At 35.2% G+C, this 25,773-nt stretch overlaps 1 protein-coding gene across 5 annotated transcripts in view; it reads right to left on the bottom strand.

Moving 5' to 3' along the window:
- TMTC2 (transmembrane O-mannosyltransferase targeting cadherins 2) overlaps positions 1-25,773 on the bottom strand; it is an 862,038-nt gene that overhangs the window by 580,152 nt on the left and 256,113 nt on the right. For all 5 annotated transcript variants that reach the window (XR_010932514.1, XR_010932515.1, XR_010932516.1 and 2 more), the window contains 3 exons: positions 19,813-19,898; positions 19,160-19,344; positions 18,000-18,078 (listed from right to left, as the gene is read on the bottom strand). Coding sequence is in view for 2 of the 5 variants with exons in the window: in XM_067697476.1 (XP_067553577.1) it covers positions 18,000-18,078; positions 19,160-19,344; positions 19,813-19,898 (350 nt within the window). In the remaining 3 variants the exon portion in view is untranslated. The remainder of the gene's footprint in view (positions 1-17,999; positions 18,079-19,159; positions 19,345-19,812; positions 19,899-25,773) is intronic.

Raw genomic sequence — 25,773 nt, 5'->3', positions numbered from 1 at the left:
ATTTTTAAATTATAATATCTCCTAATAAGTGAAACAATGTCATAAATTTTCTTTTTGGCATGTTGAACTAATAAATATTTCCAAACAAAACAAATAGTAATTTTCCTTAGGGAGAGTGAACCACTTCTTCATACTAAAACGATACTAGATATGATTTCTATAACAGAAAAGATGCACAATTGTAAAGCAATTAATGATAAACCAAATCCAACTATTTATCTCTAAAAGGGATTCTAAAGCCAGAAGAAAACACATACTAATTTCAGAGTTAGAGCTGAAAGATGGGTCTGCATTATAGGTTCTGTTTGGAATTGACCTGAAATTCTACTTTGGGTCTTCAAGTGCTCATAGATCACTTTTTAGAAGTTCTACAATCATTGCATTTAATATGGCTTCTACTTTTCATTTATTAAAAATTCAACTAACTTGTAGAATAGTAACAGGCAAGCTACCTGTACAGAAAGAGAGTGCAGGAGAACCCCAATTCCAGAGTGCTTTCGAGATTCATATCTTTATATTTAAGTGTCTGATTTTTAAAAAATCATTTCAGAAAGTGCACTATTTTTTCCCAAGTCAGAAATCTATCATGATTAAAACTCATTTTGAAATGAAATATTATTCATTTGCTAACTACTTAGGTTGAACTATTTTGTTCAGTAAGAACTCACAAGCAACTTATTAAGTTGTAAAGCTTGTGAGGTGGGGAAATACCAAAGGACCACAAATAAGAAATATAATGCCATAATGCATCTTGGCAAGTATATGAAAAATGTAAATAACTAGCTTACTTAGGTACTATTCATTACAACTTAGAAAAACTTCATGTAACCATTCAGTGCATCTCAGTGATAACACTGACAATAACATTCATTGAATGTTTATTACAAAATAGGGTAGCAAGCTATAGGGAGCAAATGTCTGACTTACAGGCAGCCACTCCTCCCACTCTATACCTTTGGGCACACAGAATGTTTTCTCACTTAGCCCCACAAGGGGCCTTAACGCATCACCCTCATTCAGCCAGTACTAACTAACTTTTCAAATTAGGTTTATGAGATGAAACATATTTTCAATCTCTACATTAGTTGCTTATGTATCTCATTTTTTAAATTACAGAACATCCTTAATTACCTGGATTTTACAGATAAGAAAATTGAAAAGCACAGTGACTAAATCAAACACACAAAACCATAAATGTAGAACGTGGTAAAACTGCAATTCAAACCCAGGACGACCTGACCTCAGTGCATTGCTAACCTGTTGGTAGTGAACAGTCACAAACTTTCCAAGTCTCCAGCTCAGGTGAAAATTATACTCTGCCTCACTCACGGAAAATTGTTTTCTAGCTTATGACACACTGGCCATCAAGTTCATTTCACTTTGCCTTGGGCTTCTCTATTGAATTAAAGGAATAAGGAAGAGCAATAATAATCCATGGTTGACCTTTAAAAACGTTTCTGCCTCATACTTTATTCAATTATTAAGATGGAAATATGTAGCATATAAGATGTACTTTAGTCCTAAGGTTAACCTTAACACAAAACAGCCCATAAAAGTGGTAATAAAATCAAGATGCAAAACCTAAAATGCAAGAAAATGATCATGGATGAATTTAAATGTGTTTAAAATGCAACTCAATAAAGATTCAGGCAACAAACAATACAAGCCCAAGTACTTGCTATTTCCCTGGCACTGCCAAGGTAGGAGCCTCATATTTCTCATTTCTAATTCATACAAGGGGTTAGAACACTCATTTGTGAATAATAAGTCACTTGAACAGTTAACAATCCTATCTTAAAAGGTGTGAATGCCTCGAAAGCCCATACTTTTTGCCAATGCATCAAGCTACCTACTATATAAAGTTTATTACTTATCGAATACCTACTAAAGTATTATATATATATATTTTTTGGAGTATAGTTGCTTTACAGTGTTGTGTTAGTTTCTGCTGTACAATGAAGTGAATCAGCTATATGTATACATATATCCCCTCTCTCTTGGGCCTCCATCCCACTCCCCCCCCCCATTATCTTTATACTTTTTACATTATCCCTACACTCTAATTAGTATTGGTCTCATCTTACAAACGAAGTGACTATGGGTTATTGAGCTTAACCAACTTGCTCAGTGTTCAAAAACAAGCAAATGACAGGTTCAGGATTTAGATTGGATTCTCTCTTTTTCTTTCTACTATTCCACTCTGTCCAAATACTATAAAAATTAGAGAAGGGATAAAATAACTGCAAAAAATGCCATCAGTGGATTCAGTTAGGAGAGAATGGTATACATGTAATCCTTCAAGCTTGATTAAAATATTAAAATCATAAAAATTCCATTAAGGAAATGGCCACAGGAAAAGAAAGTTCAATAAATTCAATAAGAAAGGGAATGAAGACACTTGATCGGGAATGGGGTAGAGGGAGGAGGGTTAAGTCATCTTCTCTGGTACTATAATTCTTCTTAACTTACAATAATAGAAAAAAAAATGTTTATACTACCCAGGAGGAAAGAAGCAATGATTACTATTTTTCTTTCTCACCCTACATACAAACACACAAAAATGACATAATAGAGGTACTTTCGTAAGAATTCAAAGATCTGCAGTGTGATGATCATCACCCAGATTTATTTCCAATTCATTCACAGACAAAAGGGATTTCAATGTCTCCAAGCTGGCTTCAGGCAGATATAAACCAGTTTCAGATGTAGAACAAATAATGTCACTCTTCCTCCCTAAAAAGCCCTGAATCTAAATAATCCAGGCAAAGACTAACTCCTTAAAGGAAAGAAAGCTGGATTATTGATGATGTAAGAGTCCAGATCTCACTAATTTTCATGTTTCAAGTTACTGGACAGCTCCAGCTACCAGATAAAGAATAGAGCATGTAGGGGTACATACTACCCCTATCTGCTAGTGTTACCTTTTGTTTCTCCTGCCCTTGCTCAAGAGAATATATTTCTATGTTAAGATTCAGTTTAGATTCCCTATTTTTTTTCAGCTTCATTTAGATATATAAGTGGCATACAGCACTGTAAAAGTTTAAGGTGTATAGCATTATGACTTGACATATATATTGTGAAATGATTACCACAGTAAGGTCAGTTAATACCCATCATGTCAGATGGATACAAAACAATGCTTTTTTCCCTGTTATGAGAACTTTGAGGATGTACTCCCTAATCAAATACATCATATAGCAGTGTAAACTACAGTCATCATGTTGTACATTACATCCCTAGTACGTCTTTGTCTTATAACTGGAAGTTTGTATCTTTTGACCACCTTATGCAATTCCTCCACCCTCCAAATTCCCTATTTTTTTTTATATTTTTTATTTTTTTGCGGTACGCGGGCCTCTCACTGTTGTGGCCTCTCCCGTTGCGGAGCACAGGCTCCAGACGCGCAGGCTCAGCGGCCACGACTCACGGGCCCAGCCGCTCCGCGGCATGTGGGATCTTCCCGGACTGGGGCACGAACCTGTGTCCCCTGCATCGGCAGGCGTACTCTCAATCACTGCGCCACCAGGGAAGCCCTAATTTTTATTTGATATTGGAATATAGTTGATTAACAATGTTGTGTTAGTTTCAGGTGTACAGCAAAGTGATTCAGTTATACATATACATGTATCTATTCTTTTTTGAATTCTTTTCCCATTTAGGTTATTACAGAATATTGCGCAGAGTTCCCTGTGCTATACAGTAGGTCCTTGTTGGTTATCTATTTTAAATAAAGCAATGTGTACATGTCAATCCCAAACTCCCAATCTATCCCTCCTCCCCAACTTAAAATTTTTTTGACCACATGTACCAAAAGTAATCACCCCTTTCTCAATTCTTACAGTAATTGTTAAATCTCTTTTTAAAAATGCTTAAATAGGGACTTCCCTGGTGGTCCAGTGGTTAAGACTCCATGCTCTCAATGCAGGGGGCAGAGGTTCGATCCCTGGTCAGGGAACTAAGATTCCGCATGCCACATGTCTCAGGCAAAAAAAAAAAAAAAATTCTTAAATGTATATCTTGCATATTAATTTAGGTTAGCCAACATGGATAATGCATATGATGGTAAACCTAAAGGCTAATGAGGTATCATTCATTCCTGCCTTCATGGTACTTACAATCTTCTGAGAGAAATACATTTATCAGTATTTTCCAAGGTTTGATTTTTAGGTGCACATGAAACACAAAAAATTTTTTGTAATTTAGTACTTATAAATTACATTTAATCTGTGTTTAAAAATGTGATTTCATAGATATGTTTTAGAATGAAGAAAATTATCAAGTAAATAATAAAACAGATGGTAAGTGGTTATGAGCAAAATCACAGTGAACAATGGAACATGAGTGCAAAAGGTGTGAACAACACTGAATTGCATGTGCCTAGCTATAAGTTGAGAAGTTCTAAAAGTTTCAGAAGAATGTTTGTAAAATACAGTGATACCAGCACACTGGGGAGAAATGCTACCTTTGTAAAAGGGCTCACATAGGTTATAGCGTTTTTCTGGCCTGTAAAGAACAGGAGCATTCAGAAAATAGCCCTGCATGATTTCTAGCAGGCTTTCTGCTGCTGATATGGTGAAAGCATCTGATTGTCAATATTGCAAGCGTTTTAGGATACTTTGCCTGAAGGTCAGGCATTCTATGGTAATCTGTCTAATTTCTAAGCTCTCCCAGCTTAAGGACTTGGCTGGTCACTAACGTAATCATTCCATTTTTAAGAAATGCTTCTATTCCATTTAAGATATCAGGTTTATTTTGTTTTCTTTATTTTGGCTGCATTGGGTCTTCGTTGCTGTGCGCGGGCTTTCTCTAGTTGCGGTGAGCGGGGTCTACTCTTCGTTGTGGTGCACAGTCTTCTCACTGTGGTAGCTTCTCTTGTTGCAGAGCATGGGCTCTAGGCGCGCGGGCTTCAGTAGTTGTGGCGCACAGGCTTAGCTGCTCCGCGGCATGTGGGATCTTCCTGGACCAGGGCTTGAAGCCGTGTCCCCTGCATTGGCAGGCGGATTCTTAACCAATGTGCCACCAGGCAAGTCTTATATTGATGGTTTTTATAAGTCGTGTTTTTCTGTGCTGGTCATTTTTCTTTTAATGAGCACTTTACCCATCTTCAAGTTTATGATTTTTTTTTATATGTTACTTTTAATTCTTTCCTTAGGAACTAATTTTGCCACATAATTTTAAAATGAAATAAACACATTTTAATTAATTGATTGATTAACTTGGTTTGTGCATCTACCTGTTGAAATTATTTATAATTATGATGTAGCACAGAATTATGAATTATATACCAAAAGAGTAATTAGATGTCTGGGTTTCTAATTCTTACTTTTCCATTAAAACTTTGTATGGTTATAGACAAACAGGTTATTTGACAAGACCTTTGTTTATCATCCACAAAATGAGGGGCTAAGACTAAATAACTCCTTAATCCCCTAAATTATATAATCATTTGTAGATTCATCACTGTCCAGGAATTTACAGTCATTTCATAAACCAGTGACAATATCCTAGTTAGTTTAAAAAGGAACTGTCATATTCATGGATTTTCTAGATGATCTACTCAAGATTGACTAGCCCAAGTCCTGATTAATCCTTTATTTTTTTTTTAATATTTATATTTATTATCTAATTACTAACATTATATCTACTCATTGTAGAAAATCTGAAAGATAATAATTTTATTAAATCAGACGAATCCCATCACTCATAGTGATTGGTAAAGTTTTGGTGTTTTTCCAGAATTTATTTTATATTTTGAAAAAAATCAATTATAAGTAAAATATTTTGCTAGTTTTAAATATTTAGGTTCCTTCTAGCATTTTAAAACTATATTAAAAACTATGATAAATTTTCCAAAATTGTATTTTCTCATTCAAGATCAATTTTTTGTGTATTCAAATTCCCCTCCCAATTTTTTTGCAGGTACTACACCTACTTCAGCAATTATCATCCTTCTTTTTTTAAAAAATTTTTATCTTAGAATACATATATAGAATTCTTGAACTAATGAAATGCATATATTTTCACAAATTTTTTTAAATAAGATTTTAACCAGCAATTTTTTAAAATTGTGGGTCACTGTTTAATGGTTTTAAATCATTTTTTAAACCATTTTTAATTAAGACATTTATCTTTTCCCTATAATAGGCAAAAGATGGTAATAGCTTTTCATTTCAGACTATTTTAATTTTTACATATGCAAATCAAGTTGACTTTTCCTTTGTAGTTTAATCACTATCTATTTTGCACAAAATTATTCTCCATTATAGGGACATACATTCTCTTCTACTTATATAGTTTTGTTATTAAAATTAGCTACTTATTCCACATGAAATACATTTTACCATATGGTGTGAGGCAGATATCTAATTTTATTGTTTCCAAACATTTAATCAATTCTCCCAGATCAGCTTTTATAAAAACTCCCTTCCCTCAATCATATTTAATTCCACATCTATTATCTATAAAGATTTAGTAAATTTTGATCTGTTTCTGGGGTCTCCATTCTGTCCTACTAGTCAGATTTTCTGTTTTTATGCCAGGACAACACTGCTCTAATTACTGTAGCTTCTATTGATACTAATATTTTAATATCAAGTACAGCAAGTCTCACCCATTATTCTTCTCTAAACCTTCTTGGTTCTATTTTCCTGTTAAGTCTACCAGATAAACTTTAGAATGATTTTGTCAAATTTTTGATATATTTTTGAGATGTTTATTGCTATTGAATTATAATCCAGGGATCAAGTAAAGATGGCAGTTTTTCCAAAATTGACTTTTCCTATTTAAAATTATACTCAATTCTTCATTTATTCCAACTCCTGTCTGTCCCCCATCTTTTTAATGTATCTATAGGACTTACCTCACCAATTATAATCTTCCTGATCTTAAATTAGACTATGAGATGTGTAGAGCCCGAGAGAAAACACTTCATCTCTTTATCTGTCCTCCAACCTAAGTTCAGAAGTGGCTCCACAGAGTCTTGATAAATATCTGAGAAATAATTGATCACATTATGTATCAACTTGAATTTAGATGTTACATTTTTGCCTAGTATGTCACTGAAGAAAAATTTCCAAGTAACTTCTTTTTCTAGAATCTATAGGTCGGACAGAACCACATGACATCAGGAGCCTATTATGTCAAGAGTTTAACTTGCTGTGATTTTAATTCTTACTTTTTACTTCACGGTATTAGCATTAACATAGAAACATTAGGGAGTCTGGCCTTTATTTATTTATGTCATAAACTTGCTGTAACTATTGTCTGTCAAATTTTGTGAATCTTTTGTATTTCCATCCTAATATCTTCCTCAGCCTTATGGTATCATAAAGATGACAGAGTCCAGTTACCTTAGATATATTAGTCCTGATTGGAAATCCTTAAGAGGTAGTGAACAGAGCAGGCAAAGACAAAGACAAAAATTAAAATGATTACAGAAATTAGGAAGGCTATTTAGTATCTGACAACAGACTTTAACAATTATAACTTCTTCCTTTGGGGCGGAGTGATTGGAAGTAAATGAAATATAATCCAAGTCTTAAACTGAGGGTTATGAAAAGGTTCAATACATAATTCTTTAGCAAGTCCTTACAGCACCAAACTTAAGGGGAAACCCTTGAAGCCAGAAAGGGTAGTTTTAAAGCAAAGAGAGGAAATGCAGGGGAAAAAAATGAAAATGTGTTTCATTAAGTAAAAACACAAATCATGAAGAAAGAGGTTAAACTTAAGTGAAAGTTAAAAAGGTTCCTAATACCTAGTGTTATATACTGGAAACATCTGATGTACCATCAAAATTTAACTTTAGGAAAATAGCCAGGAGCCTATGTTACTATGTCTCTTTTTGCAACTCGGGATCCCGAAGTTCTCTAGGCTAATCAATTTCCTTTATGTTTTCAAGGAAATAAATCACTAAGAGCAATCAATCAACAAATGTTGGAGACAATCCCATAAAATGTTCAGATTTTCCAAAAAAAGAGAAAGTGAGACTGTGTGCGTGTCTGTGTATGTTGGAGGTGATGATCCGCTCCCAAAAAATATAATACTGTCGTCAAGAGAATTACAATGCAATAAAATAAAACGGCTTAATACAACTGAAATATTTAGGGAATACTAAAAATATATGCAAGGAATTTCTAAATTGTGTTTAGAAAAACCCAAAGCTTACACCAGAAAAAAGAATGAGTAAATGTTACACTAGCTTGGAAAGAATTAATGAAAATAATAGTATTCAGAGAAATAGGATATAAATATTTGCAGGAAGACATCAGAATAGAATAATAAAAGCATTTTCAGTTTTATACACATCTTCTTAGGATTACATTTCATATGTATTCCTGGATCAAGCAATATGTCTCTATAATATGTAATGAATAATATATTTTATATTATAAATTTTTATATTAATGTTAATTACTAAGCTATATCAAAAATTTAAAAATTCATTCTATTTTTAATGAATACTTAAAAATAAGATTCTACAACAGCTCACAGAACCCCATACTCATAATTTACATGTTGGCAAAAAACAGACTTGTAATCTGGAACAAAACTTTGCATGTTCTATTTTAATGCTTTATTCAATTTGAATATGACAATAGCTTCACTCAGTGTAAATAAAATCACAACTAAGTAACAGTTCATGTGGGAGTTAAATAAGATTTTCATGTAGGAAACAACTTTTCCCTACCTATTAGGAAAAGCCGATATAAATACACACAGAGCAAAGTATGTACAATTAGTAATGTATTTAATTTTTAACTTCATTTGTATTACTGGCCTATTCTAAATATGTGCAACAATTTATTGTTTTCTTGACATTGATTTTCAAGATTGTATCCTTCATACAAGATTTTCTTCTTCCTCATGATTATGTCCATTTCATCTCAATGTCATCAAAATTGGCATCTTTTAAGAATGTCAGAATTCGAAATTTAGTTAATTTTCCAAGTATAACATAGCATCACTTTAATTTTCTGAGAACAATCCAGCCCATATTTATTACTGAGTAAAAGATTCACTCCGTGGATAGTGCCCAATAAGAGAGTAAAATATACACCTTTTTTTTCTCATTTATTTCTATTGAAGCCTCAGAAAACGTATTTTTCAAGCAGAACATATTGAAATTATTTGGGAATCAGAGAATAAGGATATAATTAGGTATTAATTTGAATATATTCATTTCCTTATAACTCAATTTAAAAATAAAGTTTTTAAGTCTCAATCTTTTCCTTTACCACTAAACTGGCAAAAGTATGAATTAATGTAACAGGTGGGCTCGTGTGGTTTTAATAGCAGTGAAATATAATCAACTGTCTCATATCGTATTTCCAGGAAAGCAAGCAACATCTAGACCTAAGCATGATCCTTAGGCAATCCCAGCACTGGCATGAAAATGTTCAAACTCCCCACAGGGACCATATATCTTCTGGTTCTGGGTTTAATTGAAACTTTAAACAAAATATATTACCTATTTAATGCAGCTGAACTGGAGGCTGGCCTTTGTAGTGTATGTAATGCCTAGCAAATTAATGTCTGTAACCATAGTACATAATGGAGAATTTATATCAAGCGTGAATGGTAAAAAGAAAAAAAAAATAAACCACTACAGTTTTATAATGAGAAATGAACTTTTAGGAGCAAATTGTGTACATACATTTCATATATTTATTCTTTTTGATATACAGCCCAAAGCTCATATTTCCTTATCTTATTGGCTCCATATCTTACAAAACGAATTTCTAAAATCTCCTGGCCCTGGTCTTATCCTTTCTCCTGGTCTTGTCCTTTCTGACGAATGAAACATGAAAATGCAGTGAAAAGGTTTATCTTAAAAATTAGAAGTTAATATTCTTGTAGAGGTACACAGATCAATGGCTAATCCAGTTATACAGTCGTATCATATTTGAAGGGCTGACGCACAGATTTTCAAGAGCACCAATGGAAGCAATCACAGGAAAATCACCAGAACTCAAAATAGGGGAAGCAGGTGGTATAAAAAGCTTAACACTACTGGAGTGTTAATGCTTCCACACTTGAAAGATGTGAAGTTCAAATCTCACACAGTTAAAAACCATTTCTTTCACAGTCAGCATGCTAAATGCCTTGAGCAATCCACTTTAGAACCACCAGTCATAGAAGAAGACATTAAGCATGTAACTGACCTATCAAAAATTTACTCTGAATATTTCTATTCTAAATATATTCTGGAACAAAGTGAGGTCAACACATACACACACACACAAATGTGCACACTAGAAAAATCCAACAAAAAGAAATTATGCACTAAAAAACCAACCATACAGAGGCTGAGAGAAAAGCAGACTTCTCTGACAGCCAACCTACTAAACTGAATTCAGCATAGAGTATACATCCTTCGGTAGAATTAGGATAAATTTACAAGTGAGAATTTTTGTGTTTTGTTGTCAGGAGGTACATTTGACATCTTCTTTGTCAGTTCTTACTTAAATGAGAGTAAGGAATCTAAAGGTCCCTGGTAGCCATTCATGACAAAACTTTTTCATTCCACAAGTTTCTTTCTCAAAAACACAAATTCTAAAATTTGGACAAGCGCTTTACTCTAAAAATCGTTATAATAAATTCACTGTGTCTCCTATTTATTGGTTCTTTCACCATTCTCTCTAACTAGCTCAATGAAATTGGGGAAATCTCTCATAATTGAAGAGCCGTTTTCACAAAACTGAAAATTAAGTCAAAAGAGTCCTTCTTTCTTATGAGAGAATGTGAGGAAAAAGCATCTTGTCAATTTTAAACCTATGTAAGTAAAAGACTTGTTAGTTGCAGGCTGATGGAGGAAAATATATTTTCTAATAATGAGCTAGGATTTCATAAGTAACAGGGATGTGTATAAAAAAAGATCTAGGAATTATCAGAAATAAGAGAATCAAATGGTAAGATCAAAATAAAGGCAAATGAGGTAATAAATAGCAATGATCATTATCATGGAATTCCCCTGGAAGAATGTAACCTCTCCCTAAGATAAAAGCACGTTACCCATAGACACATATTTTTTAAAGAACAAGGATATATAAATATATGTGCAAATTGTGACACTAGTGTCACATCAAAAAAAAAAAAAAGCTTGAGATTTTTGTTTGTTTTGTTTGTTTTGGTTTGTTTGGTCCAGTCAACATAGTAGGCCTACAAAGTTATGAACAAAATATTCTCGAGGTTAGAGTAATACAATTATCCATTTCATTTATAGGCATTTACTTATTAAGGAAAGATACTAAAGAGCACTAGACCAACTGTGAAATCACTTACAAAGTTCTATGAGAGCAGAAACCATATGGACTATTTCCATTTCATCCTGCCACCACTATACGCCCCCCCAACTCAGGACCTGTGACTAAAAGATTTTTTTTTTTTTTTTGCACACAGAGGTTATTCTAAACATAGTGATTGCAGACTGCAACACCAAGGCTGTAACTCTAGATTCTTACTCCATGAATACATTGTGGCTTTTTGTTCTCGAGATATATTACCAAGATGAAATGGCCTAAATTGCTTATATATTATAATTAAACCCAACAATCACTTTGCATTGAGAAAGCCAAGTAATTTTATATTAAATAGTAAATAGGCTTAAAATGACCTTTGGGATTGGAATGGCTCAAACTGATAAAATTGAAAGCTACAGCCTATTTTAGTTTCCCATAATCTCTTAGGATTATTCAAAAGCAATGCTTAAGTATACGTAGTAAGGGAAATAAACAATTACAAAGAAAGAAGAGAAAAAATGAGGGTGGTTAAAAATTAACCTACATTAAAAGAATTTTAATATCCTGCATTTCATGCATCTGTAATGAAACCACAATTTTGTAGGTGTTTCATTCTTTTAAGATGAAAAGGTTTTTAATATATATTTGGACAAGGAATGATATCTATATCCATATATCTATATATCTATATCTACATATAGATATATATGCTGGTTTTTAAATGGGTAAAGATAAGCTATATTGACATAGTGAAGAATGTGCCAATTTTGGCAATACAGAAGGACTGAATACAAAAAGCATTTAAATTTAAATCAGTAAACTACACTTCTGGTTCTAACACAAACTGTGTAATCCTAAACAGATCAAACTAACTCTTTGTAGGTCCTTTTCTTCTCTGTGTTTCCCACTCAGAGAAGTTCCTTTAGCATTTGTTGTAGAGATGGTTTGGTGGTGCTGAATTCTCTTAGCTTTTGCTTGTCTGTAAAGCTTTTGATTTCTCCATCGAATCTGAATGAGATCCTTGCTGGGTAGAGTAATCTTGGTTGTAGGTTCTTCTCTTTCATCACTTTAAGTATATCATGCCACTCCCTTCTGGCTTGTAGAGTTTCTGCTGAGAAATCAGCTGTTAACCTTATGGGAGTTCCCTTGTATGTTATTTGTTGTTTTTCCCTTGCTGCTTTCAAGAATTTTTCGTTGTCTTTAATTTTTGCCAATTTGATTCCTGTGTTTCTTCGCGTGTTTCTCCATGGGTTTATCCTGTATGGGACTCGCTGCGCTTCCTGGACTTGGGTGGCTATTTCCTTTCCCACGTTAGGGAATTTTTCAACTATAATCTCTTCAAATATTTTCTTGGGTCCTTTCTCTCTCTCTTCTCCTTCTGGGACCTCTAAATGCAAATGTTGTTGCATTTAATGTTGTCCCAGAGGTCTCTTAGGCTGTCTTCATTTCTTTTCATTCTTTTATCTGTATTCTGTTCCACAGCAATGAATTCCACCATTCTGTCTTCCAGGTTACATATCCGTTCTTCTGCCTCAGTTATTCTGCTATTGATTCCTTCTAGTGTAGTTTTCATTTCAGTTATTGTATTGTTCATCTCTGTTTGTTTGTTCTTTAATTCTTCTAGGTCTTTGTTAAACATTTCTGGTATCTTCTCAATCTTTGCCTCCATTGTTTTTCTGAGGTCCTGGATCATCTTCACTATCATTATTCTGAATTCTTTTTCTGGAAGGTTGCCTATCTCCACTTCATTTAGTTGTTTTTCTGGGGTTTTATCTTGTTCCTTCATCTGGTACATAGCCCTCAGCCTTTTCATCTTGTCTATCTTTCTGTGAATGTGGTTTTTGTTCCACAGGCTGCAGGACTGTAGTTCTTCTTGCTTCTGCTGTCTGTCCTCTGGTGGATGAGGCTATCTAAGAGGCTTGTGAAGGTTTTCTGATGGGAAGGACTGGTGGTGGGTAGAGCTGACTGTTGCTCTGGTGGGCAGCGCTCAGTAAGACTTTAATCCACTTGACTGCTGAAGGGTGGGGCTGGGTTCCCTCCCTGTTGGTTGTTTGGCCTGAGGCAACCCAACACTGGAGCCTACCTGGGCTCTCTGGTGGGGTTAACGGCAGACTCTGGGAGGGCTCACGCCAAGGAGTACTTCCCAGAACTTCTGCTGCCAGTGTCCTTGTCCCCACAGTGAGCCACAGCCACACCCTGCCTCCGCAGGAGACCCTCCAACACTAGCAGGTAGGTCTGGTTCAGTCTCCTATGGGGTCACTGCTCCCTCCCCTGGGTCCTGATGCACACACTACTTTGTGTGTGCCCTCCAAGAGTGCAGTCTCTGTTTCCCCCAGTCCTGTTAAAGTCCCGCAATCAAATCCCACTAGCATTCAAAGTCTGATTCTCTAGGAATTCTTCCTCCCGTTGCTGGACCCCCAGGTTGGGAAGCCTGACATGGGGCTCAGAACCTTCACTCCAGTGGGTGGACTTCTGTGGTATAAGTGTTCTCCAGCCTGCGAGTCACCCACCCAGCAGTTATGGGATTTGATTTTGCTGTGATTGTGCCTCTCCTACCGTCTCATTGTGGCTTCTCCTTTGTCTTTGGATGTGGGGTATCTTTTTTGGTGAGTTCCAGTGTCTTCCTGTCGATGACTGTCCAGCAGCTAGTTGTGATTCTGGTGTTCTCGCAAGAGGGAGTGAAAGCACATCCTTCTACTCTGCCATCTTGGTTCAGGCTCAGATCAACCTAACTCTTTGAGTGTTAATTTCTAGCTTGTAAAAAGATTATGTTAGGAGGATTTTAAAGATACGAATCTTCCGTCTCTAACATTCTATGATTCTAAAAATCACTTACAATTTGAGAAGAAAAGAGGAGAAATTGAGATTCAATAAAGGCCTACAATAGGTGTCAGAATAAAGAATAATTTTGACAAAGTCTAGGGGAAAAGTATGTCATGACAGGAAAAGGAGAAGAAACTCTAACCTAAATATGACGATTTCAATTTAAAGGGAATACTCTATTAATGGAATTAAATTAATTGGGCATTAACTAAGTACGCTGTTTCACTTTTGGTTAATGCAGTTAATGATAAAAGATGGATTTTGACTGTGGTTGTTGAGAGATAAAGGGAAATGGACTTCGAGAGAAAACGCAGCAATTCTAGACAGGACAGAACTAAACAGAATCCCTGCTGGTGACTCCAAGGCCATCAGTACGTCAAAACTGTATCTATAGAGAAATCAGATTTATATTGGTAAATACAGAAAGAACTGCCAGAGAATATACAAGGAGTGACTTCTGGAGTTTAAAGCCTACAGAAAGGATAATGATTACAACGGAAGGTAAATGTCACGAAACACTTACTAGGTTGGGCATTTGGTCCAACATGCTTTACCTTCATTATCTCACTCAATCCTCAAACTGACACTACCATTACAAGCACATTATGGATGGGGAAACTGAGGCTTCAGTTAAGTAATTTGCCCAACGTCACTCAGCTGTTAAGTGTCAGAGCCATAATTTGAACCTGGGCTATCTGACTTCAGACTATACTGAATCTCCACTGAATCCAACCCATTCTCTCAAGAGGAAACTGAGGTCCACAACTGGCTAGGAGCAATTTTAACAGTTATTGTGTGATTGGCCTCTTAACATTTCATGTATTTTCATACCTTACTAATTATAACTGCCACCTAGGTGAAACTTTAATTTTTGTTTATAAAAGTGATATATAGTGTCTTTTAAAATATGATTTGTACATGCTTGCAAATTCACTTAATTTTGGATGGGACGATACTCCTCAATTATTGTTACTCAATCACCTTGATCCTATGAAATCAAAGAGAATAATGAGAATGTATTTTTAAATAGACTTTTAAGTTTACTTATAAATTATCACAATAAAAACTAAGTCTTACAATAAAATATAGAAAAATTTAAGTTGGGAAGCAAGTAATAATCGATAATCAAACTTGTTATTTTCTATTAATACACAAATGCGAAAAATAGGCTCATTCGATGTTCAGGGTAAGTCAAGTACTGGCATGCAGCATAGAGTGATATGTTTTTCATAAAATGTTCAAGGGAAGGGAAAATGCAAAGGGCTGGAGTGTTGGGGTTTTTTGTTGTTTTTTTTGTTTTTTTAAGCAGCTGCAATGAATTGAGTTATTAAAGTAATAATAACATTCAAATATAATTGTATTTTTTCATACCTATTCCTTTATGTCTCCTAACTTCCAAATAAAAGAAAATAAACAATGTTTGCAGATATACATGCAAGTGCTTGGGGGTAGTGGTCTTGAAGGGGTAAATGAATGAGCCGTGAGAAAAATGAATACTTGCAGGCTAAATCTCACCAGACGTTATAATCCATCACTGATCCCTAAAGGGCACCAATAATATGCAAATGTGAGAATCAGAAAACACATTCAAGGCTGTTGATAAACTTGATAGGATAATCAGCACATGTTGACAGACTAATGAAAATGATGAACTGATAGGGCAGCTTATCTCCTGGGCCATTTTTTTTTCTTGTCAAATGGAGGCTAATCAAAATGTATTAGGAGTTAAAGCCAACACTCAGAGGATTTCACCCATTTGATTAGGAGGTGAACTCATTCTCGGAGAAAATTACAGTTTCGTGAACAACTGAAACTACAAAACCTAGTCAGCTGACAGACCGTCACATAAAATTAAACAGAAGGCAGCCACTATAATTATGGCAGAAATCTGGAATTATAAATTATATTGGGATTCTCCCCTTGCAAGTTGTTAGAGGGCTTTGCAGAGTCTGGGCAAAGCGGCTCCCTCCTTCTATAATGGAAAATAAGACAAAGGACTAAGCAATCACCCCAGGGATACACTTATCTTTTGCTGCCTGTTTGTGCTCAGCATCTGTGTAACCACATGAGACACAGATCTCAAGGTACCAGCTGAATTTTCAATCAAATGTATTTACTTAAAATAATTGAATGAATTTTCTCAAATCATTAACTGTAGTGAATACCACACTTCCTATTAACAATAAAGATGCCATATGCAGTCTGCTGCCATGGATCTGAGTCCTTTCCTAATTTAAAGAAAGATGTCTTCTCTGATAACCGAGGAAAATTGGGGAAAAAGTCCTTCCCAAGCATTAGCGTTAAAAGTAAAATTATAAACTAAAACCACTGTGCCTGCTCAGACAAAACTAGAGAACACAGTTCTTTCAATATTCATTTTGAAATGAATAACCATCCAGCACTAACACAGAAGGTTAATTCAACTGATAAATCTAGGTACACACTTTATGGACATGTAAATTTCACCTGAGTGGATAGATCGATGGTAAAATGTTAGATAGTGAAAGGCGCGGTTTTAATTCATAAGAGGGTAAAGACAAAAGTACATTTAAGGAAGTTAGATTTTACCTTTCAGTAATTATACCAAAGAGAAAAAGAAATAGCAACTAAAACTACTCCAGTGTCCTCTTTAACACGAGCGTTAAATCACCCTACTGCTGTCCAGGCTAAATGTCAGGATTCCCAGAGACAAGGAATGAATATATAAACCTCTCCCCAATCTTTTTTCTTTTTTTCTATTTACTGACCTGTGCCTTGTTATAGCTCTAAACTATTTCTGAATTTTCTGTTATTTAAAAAAAAGTAGAAGTGAGTGTACTTGCCAGGCATATATTTTCTAGTTTGGGAGGACTTGGGATTTTATATGTGTACTCAGAGCCATACAGCTACTACCAAATGCCTCAAATCACAGAATATATAAAAGCATAAAATAATCCTAGCGATCATGTAGTCACATTTAGTTTATATGCATGAGGAAGGCCTAGAAATACTAAGCAAGTTAACCAAGTTTAATGAAAAAGGAAAATCTGAGTTTGCGATTCGTTGTTCGGAGAAAAAGAAATATTTGATTTGAGGACAAAAGTAACCCCTTATCTGGAAACAGCAGAGTTAATCAATCAGCAGAACATCTTAAACTTTAGGGATTCTTTTCAAGAATCACATACTGAATAGGCAATTTTCAGGTGTGTCCACCATCAAATAGCTGTGGTAACAATTTCCTATAAGGCTGCCACGGATCAATTGCAGGTAATAGGCAGATTATTTTACTAGAAATTCTAGTTCTTGACCTCTTGTACCTAGAAAAATCAATGCCCTAGCGTACATACTTTCTGATTAATAAGAAAATTAAGCTAATTATTCAATGTAGAAAAAGGAATAATTGTAGTAGGATATTTACACTCTTCACAGTATTGTTTTTACTCTAAAATAATACCCTGAAAAAAACCTCTTGAGATCCAAGCCTTTATCAGCGAAAACCATACAAGTTGGCTCAGTTGCTCACATTTTTTTATAAGCATCAAAACCATGAATCTCTACATCATAGCAATGTTTATTTTTGAGGAGGACATTATGATTAAGAAAATAACATGATCAAAAATTATCACAAATTTCATAAATTCATTAAAATCTACATGTACTTTATTCATCATTTTCAATCTCTAGGGTCTAGCTAACACTCAAAACCCGCTTCAGTTTTTGAGCCCCTTTTGAACAACTCTGGGATCCAGCCAATTGTTGAAAATCACTATGTTAACACATTTATTTCTCTTAGAATAAGTATGCTTTGTAAAAATTTGAATGTGACACTCAATTGTGAACAGGGTTTTTTTAGTGAAGATTAACAATATGATTTATTAGAATTCCATTTAACAGAATTACAGGTTTCAATTTTTCCATAGGTCCCTGAAATATCAATTAAAATATTACTATTTTACTTACCCATCATGTTGTACAAGCTCTGTGGGGCAAACTGCCTTGGCATTTTCTGAATTGCTTCTTTGTATACACTAAGTGCATCCTAATTTAAGAAACAGAAAAAGAGCTAAAGTACAGGGCTAGTCACTGAAAATAAAATAACAACATCCTTCCAAAATTAAAATCTTCCATTGCTCTTTCTAAATGGTATTCAGAGGAAAATAATTAAGCCATCCTTTGATATCATACTGCCTCCATTTCATGAATAAAAATATTCAACCCAGTCCGTGAAGAAGGTCATATAAAAATCAGTTTAACAAGGAGTCAAATGTTACTATTGTTCTCTCAATATAAATTTTTCAGTTCCCATAGATTATGCAATAAAATAACCAGAAGTCACCCACAGTCATCTAAAATCTGTAGGTACTTCAAGTCAGGCGATCAAGTAGGATCTAAATAAAATATCGACTAACGAATCTTCTAGCTACTGAGACCTACTGAGATCATTAAATGCAATTATTTTTAAAATTCTATTTTCACCCTCATGTTGCAATCTTAATACATCGTGTAAGAGTGTGTGTGGGTGTCATTTGAGGAGGGAGGAGCCATACTGAATGGGAGAGAAGAAACCCATGCAGGCAGGCTTCGTGAGAGAGACAGGGAACACAGGACTGGGTCAGCCTCCCAACTTCCCACACAAGACCCTGTCTCCATCACCTTTCCCCCTCCCCAATTTAAAAACACAATAAAATTAGTTTTCACTGGGTTATTGTTTTAAAAAGAATGAAAAGAAACGAGTAGGATTTATATCAAATCATTTACTCAATACGCAGAGTACAAAAATGTATTTTTTAACATCAAAAAATGGATATAGGTAAAAATAATAATGTGTCTTGAATTGTAAAATCAAAGAGATGGTGAGCAAACAAGGCTTGAGCTGCAATGCATGTTATTTCCTTTTCCTGAGGAGTCATAATTACGCTGAGAAATTCACAGTGAAGAAATCCATTAGGTTTTGCTTGAGCAGAGTTTTTTTCCAAAAGAATTTCACCATAAAACTCTTTTAATAAAAACACTTATGAGCTTCTTAAATGATCAGTGTCCCTACAATGAGATTGTAGGTAGAAAACATTGAGACTAGATCAGAACAAGGGGGAGGAATAAGGCAGAGGTTTTGGCCTGACCTCATAGTGTCCCTGCTCATGATAGAGTTTCCCCAGGTTGTACAGACAGCTGGTGACTGAGCTCTTATGGGCATGAGGGTCCTTTAGGTTTTCGTCAGGGATCTCAGAACACTTCAGGAACGTGCGTCGAGCTTCTTCCGTCTTTCCTTGGTTCATTAGAATAATCCCGGTGTTTAAATATGCAGCTGAGGGGAGACAAGTGGAAATACAAATGTTGAGAAGATGATGTATACTATGGAAACAATAAAGTTATCTTTACTTCTGTTTTGTTTCTATGCATTATTTCTGATTTTAAAAGAAAACCAAGAAATAAATACCCAGGGAACAAATATACAAAAGAACAACAATGTAGTAAGAAGTACAGGTATCACTGAAAAAAAATATATAAGAGTCTCTGCCTTCAAGGAGTCAGAATATTTTGAGCTTAATATCTAGATGAATAAAAGTTATATTTATCTTAATACATTAACATGATAAACAGGCACCAAAATATTAAAATTGAAAGAGATGTAATTGTTAAAGTCTCATCATTTGATTGGCAAGTATTCAGAAATAGAGTTACCATGTTTTTTAATCTGTGAGGCTTTAAATCACCATTTTCACGAAGGGAGGGGGAGGGAGGGATATTTTAAAAGGACTTGAATGTTACTTACAAGCCAGCGTAGGCCTGCTCCCGATCGCCAATTTATAATAATGTAGTGCTTCTGCAAACCTGCTGTTCTCTTGTAGAAGTAACCCTCTGCATGAGCAAAATAGAAATTTGGAGACAAGACTGTATTACTATACATAAAATCAAATTTTCATTTTATATTTCAAAAATAAAAATGGTTAATGGGGCCATAAAAATGATGAGGTACTATAAAAATAAATTCTAAATAGAAGGAAATGATTACTCAGGAGAGAAAATACTAGAGAGGGATCAGCTGCATTTACGTTACATTAGAAAGTATTAAGAAGTAATTTCAAAAAGCTCTTTACCCCCTACTGAAATTTCCCTTTTCCAGCAATCTTTTCTCTCCCACTAGAATTACAAACCACCTGGATTTCTCCTTGGAGCACGCAGTTTTTCATCACTTCAGAAAGGAAACCTGTCTAAGGCCCTGATATACATATATACATTTAAACCTGAGACGCCTCTCCCACTGGCCATATTGCTTGGGAAATATTGGCCCATGACTGCTTGAAAGGCAAAAGGTAATCTGGATCAATAGTATAGAGTCAGAATTTTAACAGATTCCATCAAAGACTGAAGACCAACCACATTGTTATTTCCTTATTATTTGGATTTGGTCAAATAAGCTTAAATTTCAGAACACTGGGCGAATTTCAGTTCACTGTTGCGAGACATGCTTTGGTCTACAGACCCTCAGACTCTGGGCCTCCCTAGGAGGCTCCTCTGGCAGTGCGTGGCCACATGGATTATCCCAGCATTTCCAGGCCCTGCCCTCTTGACAAGTGAGAATCAATTATAAGCATGTCTGTGAAAATACAGTGTCAAGGAACTGGACTAAGTTCGGAAAGTTCTCACGGAGGGCTTTCTGGCCTATCCCTATTCTCATATAATCAGCAAGTGTCTTACAGACATTTGGCACCTCTCTTGGACCCAAGTACTACTGTCATGAACCTCAAATTGCAGATTCCATTTGCCAGCTCCTGAGGCCTCCAAAAGGCGGGAAGATGGAGGTTTGCAAAATGAGAAGGCCACTGATAAAAACTTATCATTTTGTAGAGTATTTTTAAGTACTCAGCTTTTTACTTAACGGGCATGATTGAAAAATAATGAAGTAAATCATTTTGAAATTAAAGTTTGCTCACTTGTGTCATTAGCATATATTAACCTCATTATTTCTATTATTTGTTAAAAGAGCCATTTGAATAAATGAAACTGTTCCAAACCACATTAACAGTTACATATACACAGAAATGTACATATCTGTAGAAAATTTAGAGCAACAATTTGATAATGAAATTGATGCGCTTTGCTGTTAAGTGTACTTTTCAGTTGCTAGGAACAAGGAAAAACAAAGCTTCCTGCTGCATTTAAGAGTCTATGAAAAAGTTCAGTTGTCTTTAGAAGCAAGTAAAACTGATAAAGAGAAAGAACACTCACATATCTTCCAAAAAGGAGTAATATTCTTTATAAAAATAATTTTGACAAAATGCTTTCCAGTTAGCTAAGCTCATACACATTATCTCATTTCAGAAACGTATCTACAACCTTAATTGTCTTTGTCACTTTCCTTTGAGGTTCAGATAGAGAGGTGTTTCTTCTTTGATACAAGGCCAATGTCATCAGAGGAGAAATCCATCTTAATCCGAGTCTTCCTACTTTCCTTAGGAACTAAAGTCCTTCCACGAGCCCCTTTTTATCCAATATCTTCAATCTTTTTCCCCATTGCAATTTCCTTTCCCTTAAGACTACAAAAATGTTTGTGTGCCTCTTAGCATAGAGCGGAAGATAAAACCCTACCACCTTAACATTCCTGCATCCACCTCTTAACTACCTCTTACTGTCGTTCTTCCCCTCAAAGTCAGATTTCCTTTAAGGATAGTCTGTGGTGCACATGTCCAATGACTCAAATCCCATTTACCCCTAAATCCAGTTTAGGCTCTTTCCCAGAATTCTGCTGAAATGTCATAATCGAATTTCCACTAATTATCAAACTCCCAAAATAGTTTGCTTGTATGAATCACCTACTCAACTGTAGCATCTGTGACTATTAAACCCATTTTCCTTCCTGAAACTCTTGTGTTTCCTCAGCTTCTGGAAAACCAGTCTTCCTTATTCTCTATCCCTGAGACTATCCTTCCAAGAATGAAGAAAAGTGTATCTTTATTCATATATTCCTTTAAAAGAAGTTGGTATTTCCCAGGACTTTGTCTTTTTCTCCTTTTCTTGGTAAGTACTGTCTCTGCATGACAACATGCATACATGCAGCTCATATGCTGACTGTTCTCAATTCTAAATTAGTGATCTCTCTCCTGACATCCAGATCTGTTGAAAATTCAACAGCTTACTCAACCACATCAATCCAGGTGCTTATTAGCTGGAATTTCAAAACCAACACAGCCAAAAATTGAAAGCAATATTTCCCACTCAAAAATAAAGTGATAAATGAAAGATATAAAAGAAGAAAAAAATCTTTCCTCAACAATTAGAACCATCCTTTACATCAGTTGCTAAAATCAGAAACCTGGTTATCACTCGTGACTTTTCACTTACCCTCAAAATCCCAGGTTTAAAAAGTTTCCAAAGCCCACCAATTCTTATTTTATTTTCTAAGGCTCTTTACTCTGGCCCCTCAAGGTTCACTTTTACAGATCTGGCAGAGCCCTTTTTACCTTTCCTGTCACCTAAATAACTGCAATCGCCCACTAATTAGTCTCATTTCTAAAGGACAAATATGCTGTTAGGCTAGACAAAAAGAACATGAAGAGATGAATGCATATCTTTGAAACTGTACCTAAAGCCCATAAACCTGGAAAATGATGTATTCAGCCTCATGGGCTCCCCCATACTGATGTATTACAGTCCTGTCATTTTCTACCTCATAAAATACAGCATGATAACCACACCTAGACAATCCTGTCCAGCCTGCCTCATTCTTTGGAAGAAACTAGTCACACAGAGGGATGGAGCAGCTAAGTCTCCAGGATTATATATAAAGTGGCTCTTTGAATTAGAGAGCATCATCCTCTGCATCATCTGAATAAAGTTAGCAACGGAATGAGTCCAAGTTAGACGGCTATTGTGACCAATTTCTCATGGCTAAGGATTTAATTGAGCATCAACTATGCTCTAGTATGCACACTGCATATGTGAACAAGACAGATGCACTCTCCTGTGGATGCACAATCTATTGAGGGAGACAAATAAGAAAATAAATGGCGTGGAAAATTACTATGATAGGGCACAGAGGAGCAACGCCGCTCTAGCTCAGGAATGGACAAAGGAAGGTTCACGGAGTGCAAGTGCCATTGGGCAGAGGCTTGAAAGTAAGCAGCAGTAGAGAGTGTCATCATCAGCCCCATGTTACACAGGAAGAAAGCGAGGTCCACGGAGAATTTACCAACTAACCCTAGGTTTTATGGTTAACAAGACACAAAGCCAGGACTGGAACACAGTTTCTCTGATACTAAATCCCATGCTCTTTCTAAAAGAAAAAAAGAAGAGGAGAGAGAAGATAATTCAAGTCTAGATGCATATGTACTAGGTTATGTTTCCTTTTGCTCTAAAATTCTTCAGAGTTTGGATAATATGAATTTGAATTAATGCTCTGAAAAGGAATCCAAACGCCATTTTGACAGCTCAGGATCAATTTGGGTCAATTCCAGCGCTGTAACAACGAAGCTTCTATTACTGCTGTTCTCCACATTTATAGAACCCATTCTTTACTTTACTGAAGACTGGATAGAAGGATAGAAACCCTTCACATTGTAATAGTCGTGGTTGTAATAATAGGAACAACGACAACAGCTAAACCTATTTGGCACTTACAGTGCTACATATATTTACTTAATTTACATATATTAACTTATTACTCATCAACAATCTTATGAGGTAGGTTATTATTACAAGTCTCGTTTTACAGATGATGAACCTGGGGCAAGTAAAAGTTCTGCAACATACCAGAGGACACACAGCTAGCAAGAAGTATGCTACAGTTCAAGCCCAGCAATCCGATTGTAAAGGAAGATCTGTATTTTAATAGACCATTCATACCAAAGGCTTTTCCACAGCTGTTTAAAATTGATGACACAGTTTGTTTACATGCTGATCATGTCAATAAAATCTTCTGGTTTCTATGTATATTAAAAACAACAACACATTTTAATATACCATCAAGCTAGAATCTAACAAGAAATAGTGTTATTCATATTATGTGAAGTTGCTTTACAATTAAGGCAACTGGCCCATGCTATAGATTAATGTGAATTCAAAGTGTCTTTTGGGGGAGAAATTGAAAAAATGTTATTGATCTCTAAGTAATAAATGGTTGGGTCACTTTTATGTATCTGTGTGTAGGTGGATATATTATAGTGTATTTTAATAGATTCAAATCTTTTACTTCTCATATTTCTCCCCCAGTGATTTATCTTTCAGAACCACAGTCACTGAAATTAAGCAGCCAGTGAAGAATACAAATTGGAGAAACAGAAAGAATAAATACTTGTTACAGTCAAAGGAAGAAAACACATCTGGATACAAAAAGTACTATTCACTGTAACACTTAAATTCCAGAAGACCACTTTACTTCAAGAAAAAAACAACAAAATGCCCTCCCTTAAATCCTTTCAGTTTGTTTTAACCTGATTTTGACCATTTTCTAGGAATTACCATTAAGTGTGTAGAATTTCTTTTTCTTGCAAAAGTTTTGCCCATCTTTACCCCAATCTCCCCTAACAACCCTTTCTCTAAAATACCATTAAAAATAAAAATCACAATACTCCAGGTACTTGATAAATGAAAACCAGTCAAACCCATGGTAACAGTGGATTGGACAGAGTTAAATGCAAACATTAAGTGTAAACAGGCAGACAAATCCCTAGCTGATTCTAAATATTGACAGAGACAGAAGGGGAGCATTTTTTAGTACAATGTTTCTCAACCAGGGGTGACTCTGTCTCCCAGGGGACACTGGGCAATGTCTGGAGACGTTTATGGTTGTCACAAGTGGGTGGATGCTACTGGCATCTAGTGGGTAGAGGCCAGGTATGCCATTAAATATGTAAACATGTTAGAAGACACAAGACAGCCCCCGAAAGCAAAGATTATCTGGCCCCCAATGTCAATAGTGCTGAGGTTAAGAAACCACATTTAGCATTTCATACATACTAACTGCAACATATCTGTTCAGAACATAAGGTCCTCATGTCTCTGCTAACCACATACATGAACTATGTAGAGAATACAGAATGCAAAAAAGCAAACTACAGGGAATAAATTATTTTTTTTCAATAAAAATCTAATCTATCATCATTTCTACTGACTTTTCATTTAAAAAGGCAACAAAATAAATTTTCTAAATTATTTTAAAAAGCATGCCCTTCCCCACTGCTGTCAGTACATACAAACAAAATGTCAGTGGCTCTTTGTAGAAGGTTGCCCTCAATACAGAACTGTCAAAACATACAAATCCTCAAGTAGAGCTACCTTTTGCCTCAGGTTCAAACAAAGGTCTTTAAAAATCGTTGAAATCCGACATGTTCAAATATTGGTATTAATAAAGCACATCAGAAGTATACTTTTCAAGAATATGTATTGCAGTAAACAGAAGAAAAGTATAGTTTTCAAGAATATGAATTGCAGTAAACTAAGCGGACATTTACTCAGAACATGGGTGAAACAGGATGTGGTTTACAGAGCCATGAGCTGTTAAGACCAGGGAAATACTAAAGGATAGTAGCTTTCTTTCTTCTTTCAATTTCATTAAAGCATAATTTGTGGCACTCCTATACCATATTAAACATTGAGAATAAGATTACCAAACAATAGGTAAATATTTTTTGAATGAACTATCTCATGGTGAAGACAGATGATCAAACACTCACAATACAGTGTAAATGAAGCATAAAGTGTTCTGGGAACCCACAAAAGGGACACTTTTCCACGA

Source organism: Pseudorca crassidens, chromosome 11 (assembly GCF_039906515.1).
Source record: "Pseudorca crassidens isolate mPseCra1 chromosome 11, mPseCra1.hap1, whole genome shotgun sequence".
Classification (NCBI taxonomy): domain Eukaryota; kingdom Metazoa; phylum Chordata; class Mammalia; order Artiodactyla; family Delphinidae; genus Pseudorca; species Pseudorca crassidens.
The sequence above is the reverse complement of the archived record's forward strand: the minus strand, read 5'-3'. Positions and strand labels throughout refer to the sequence as shown.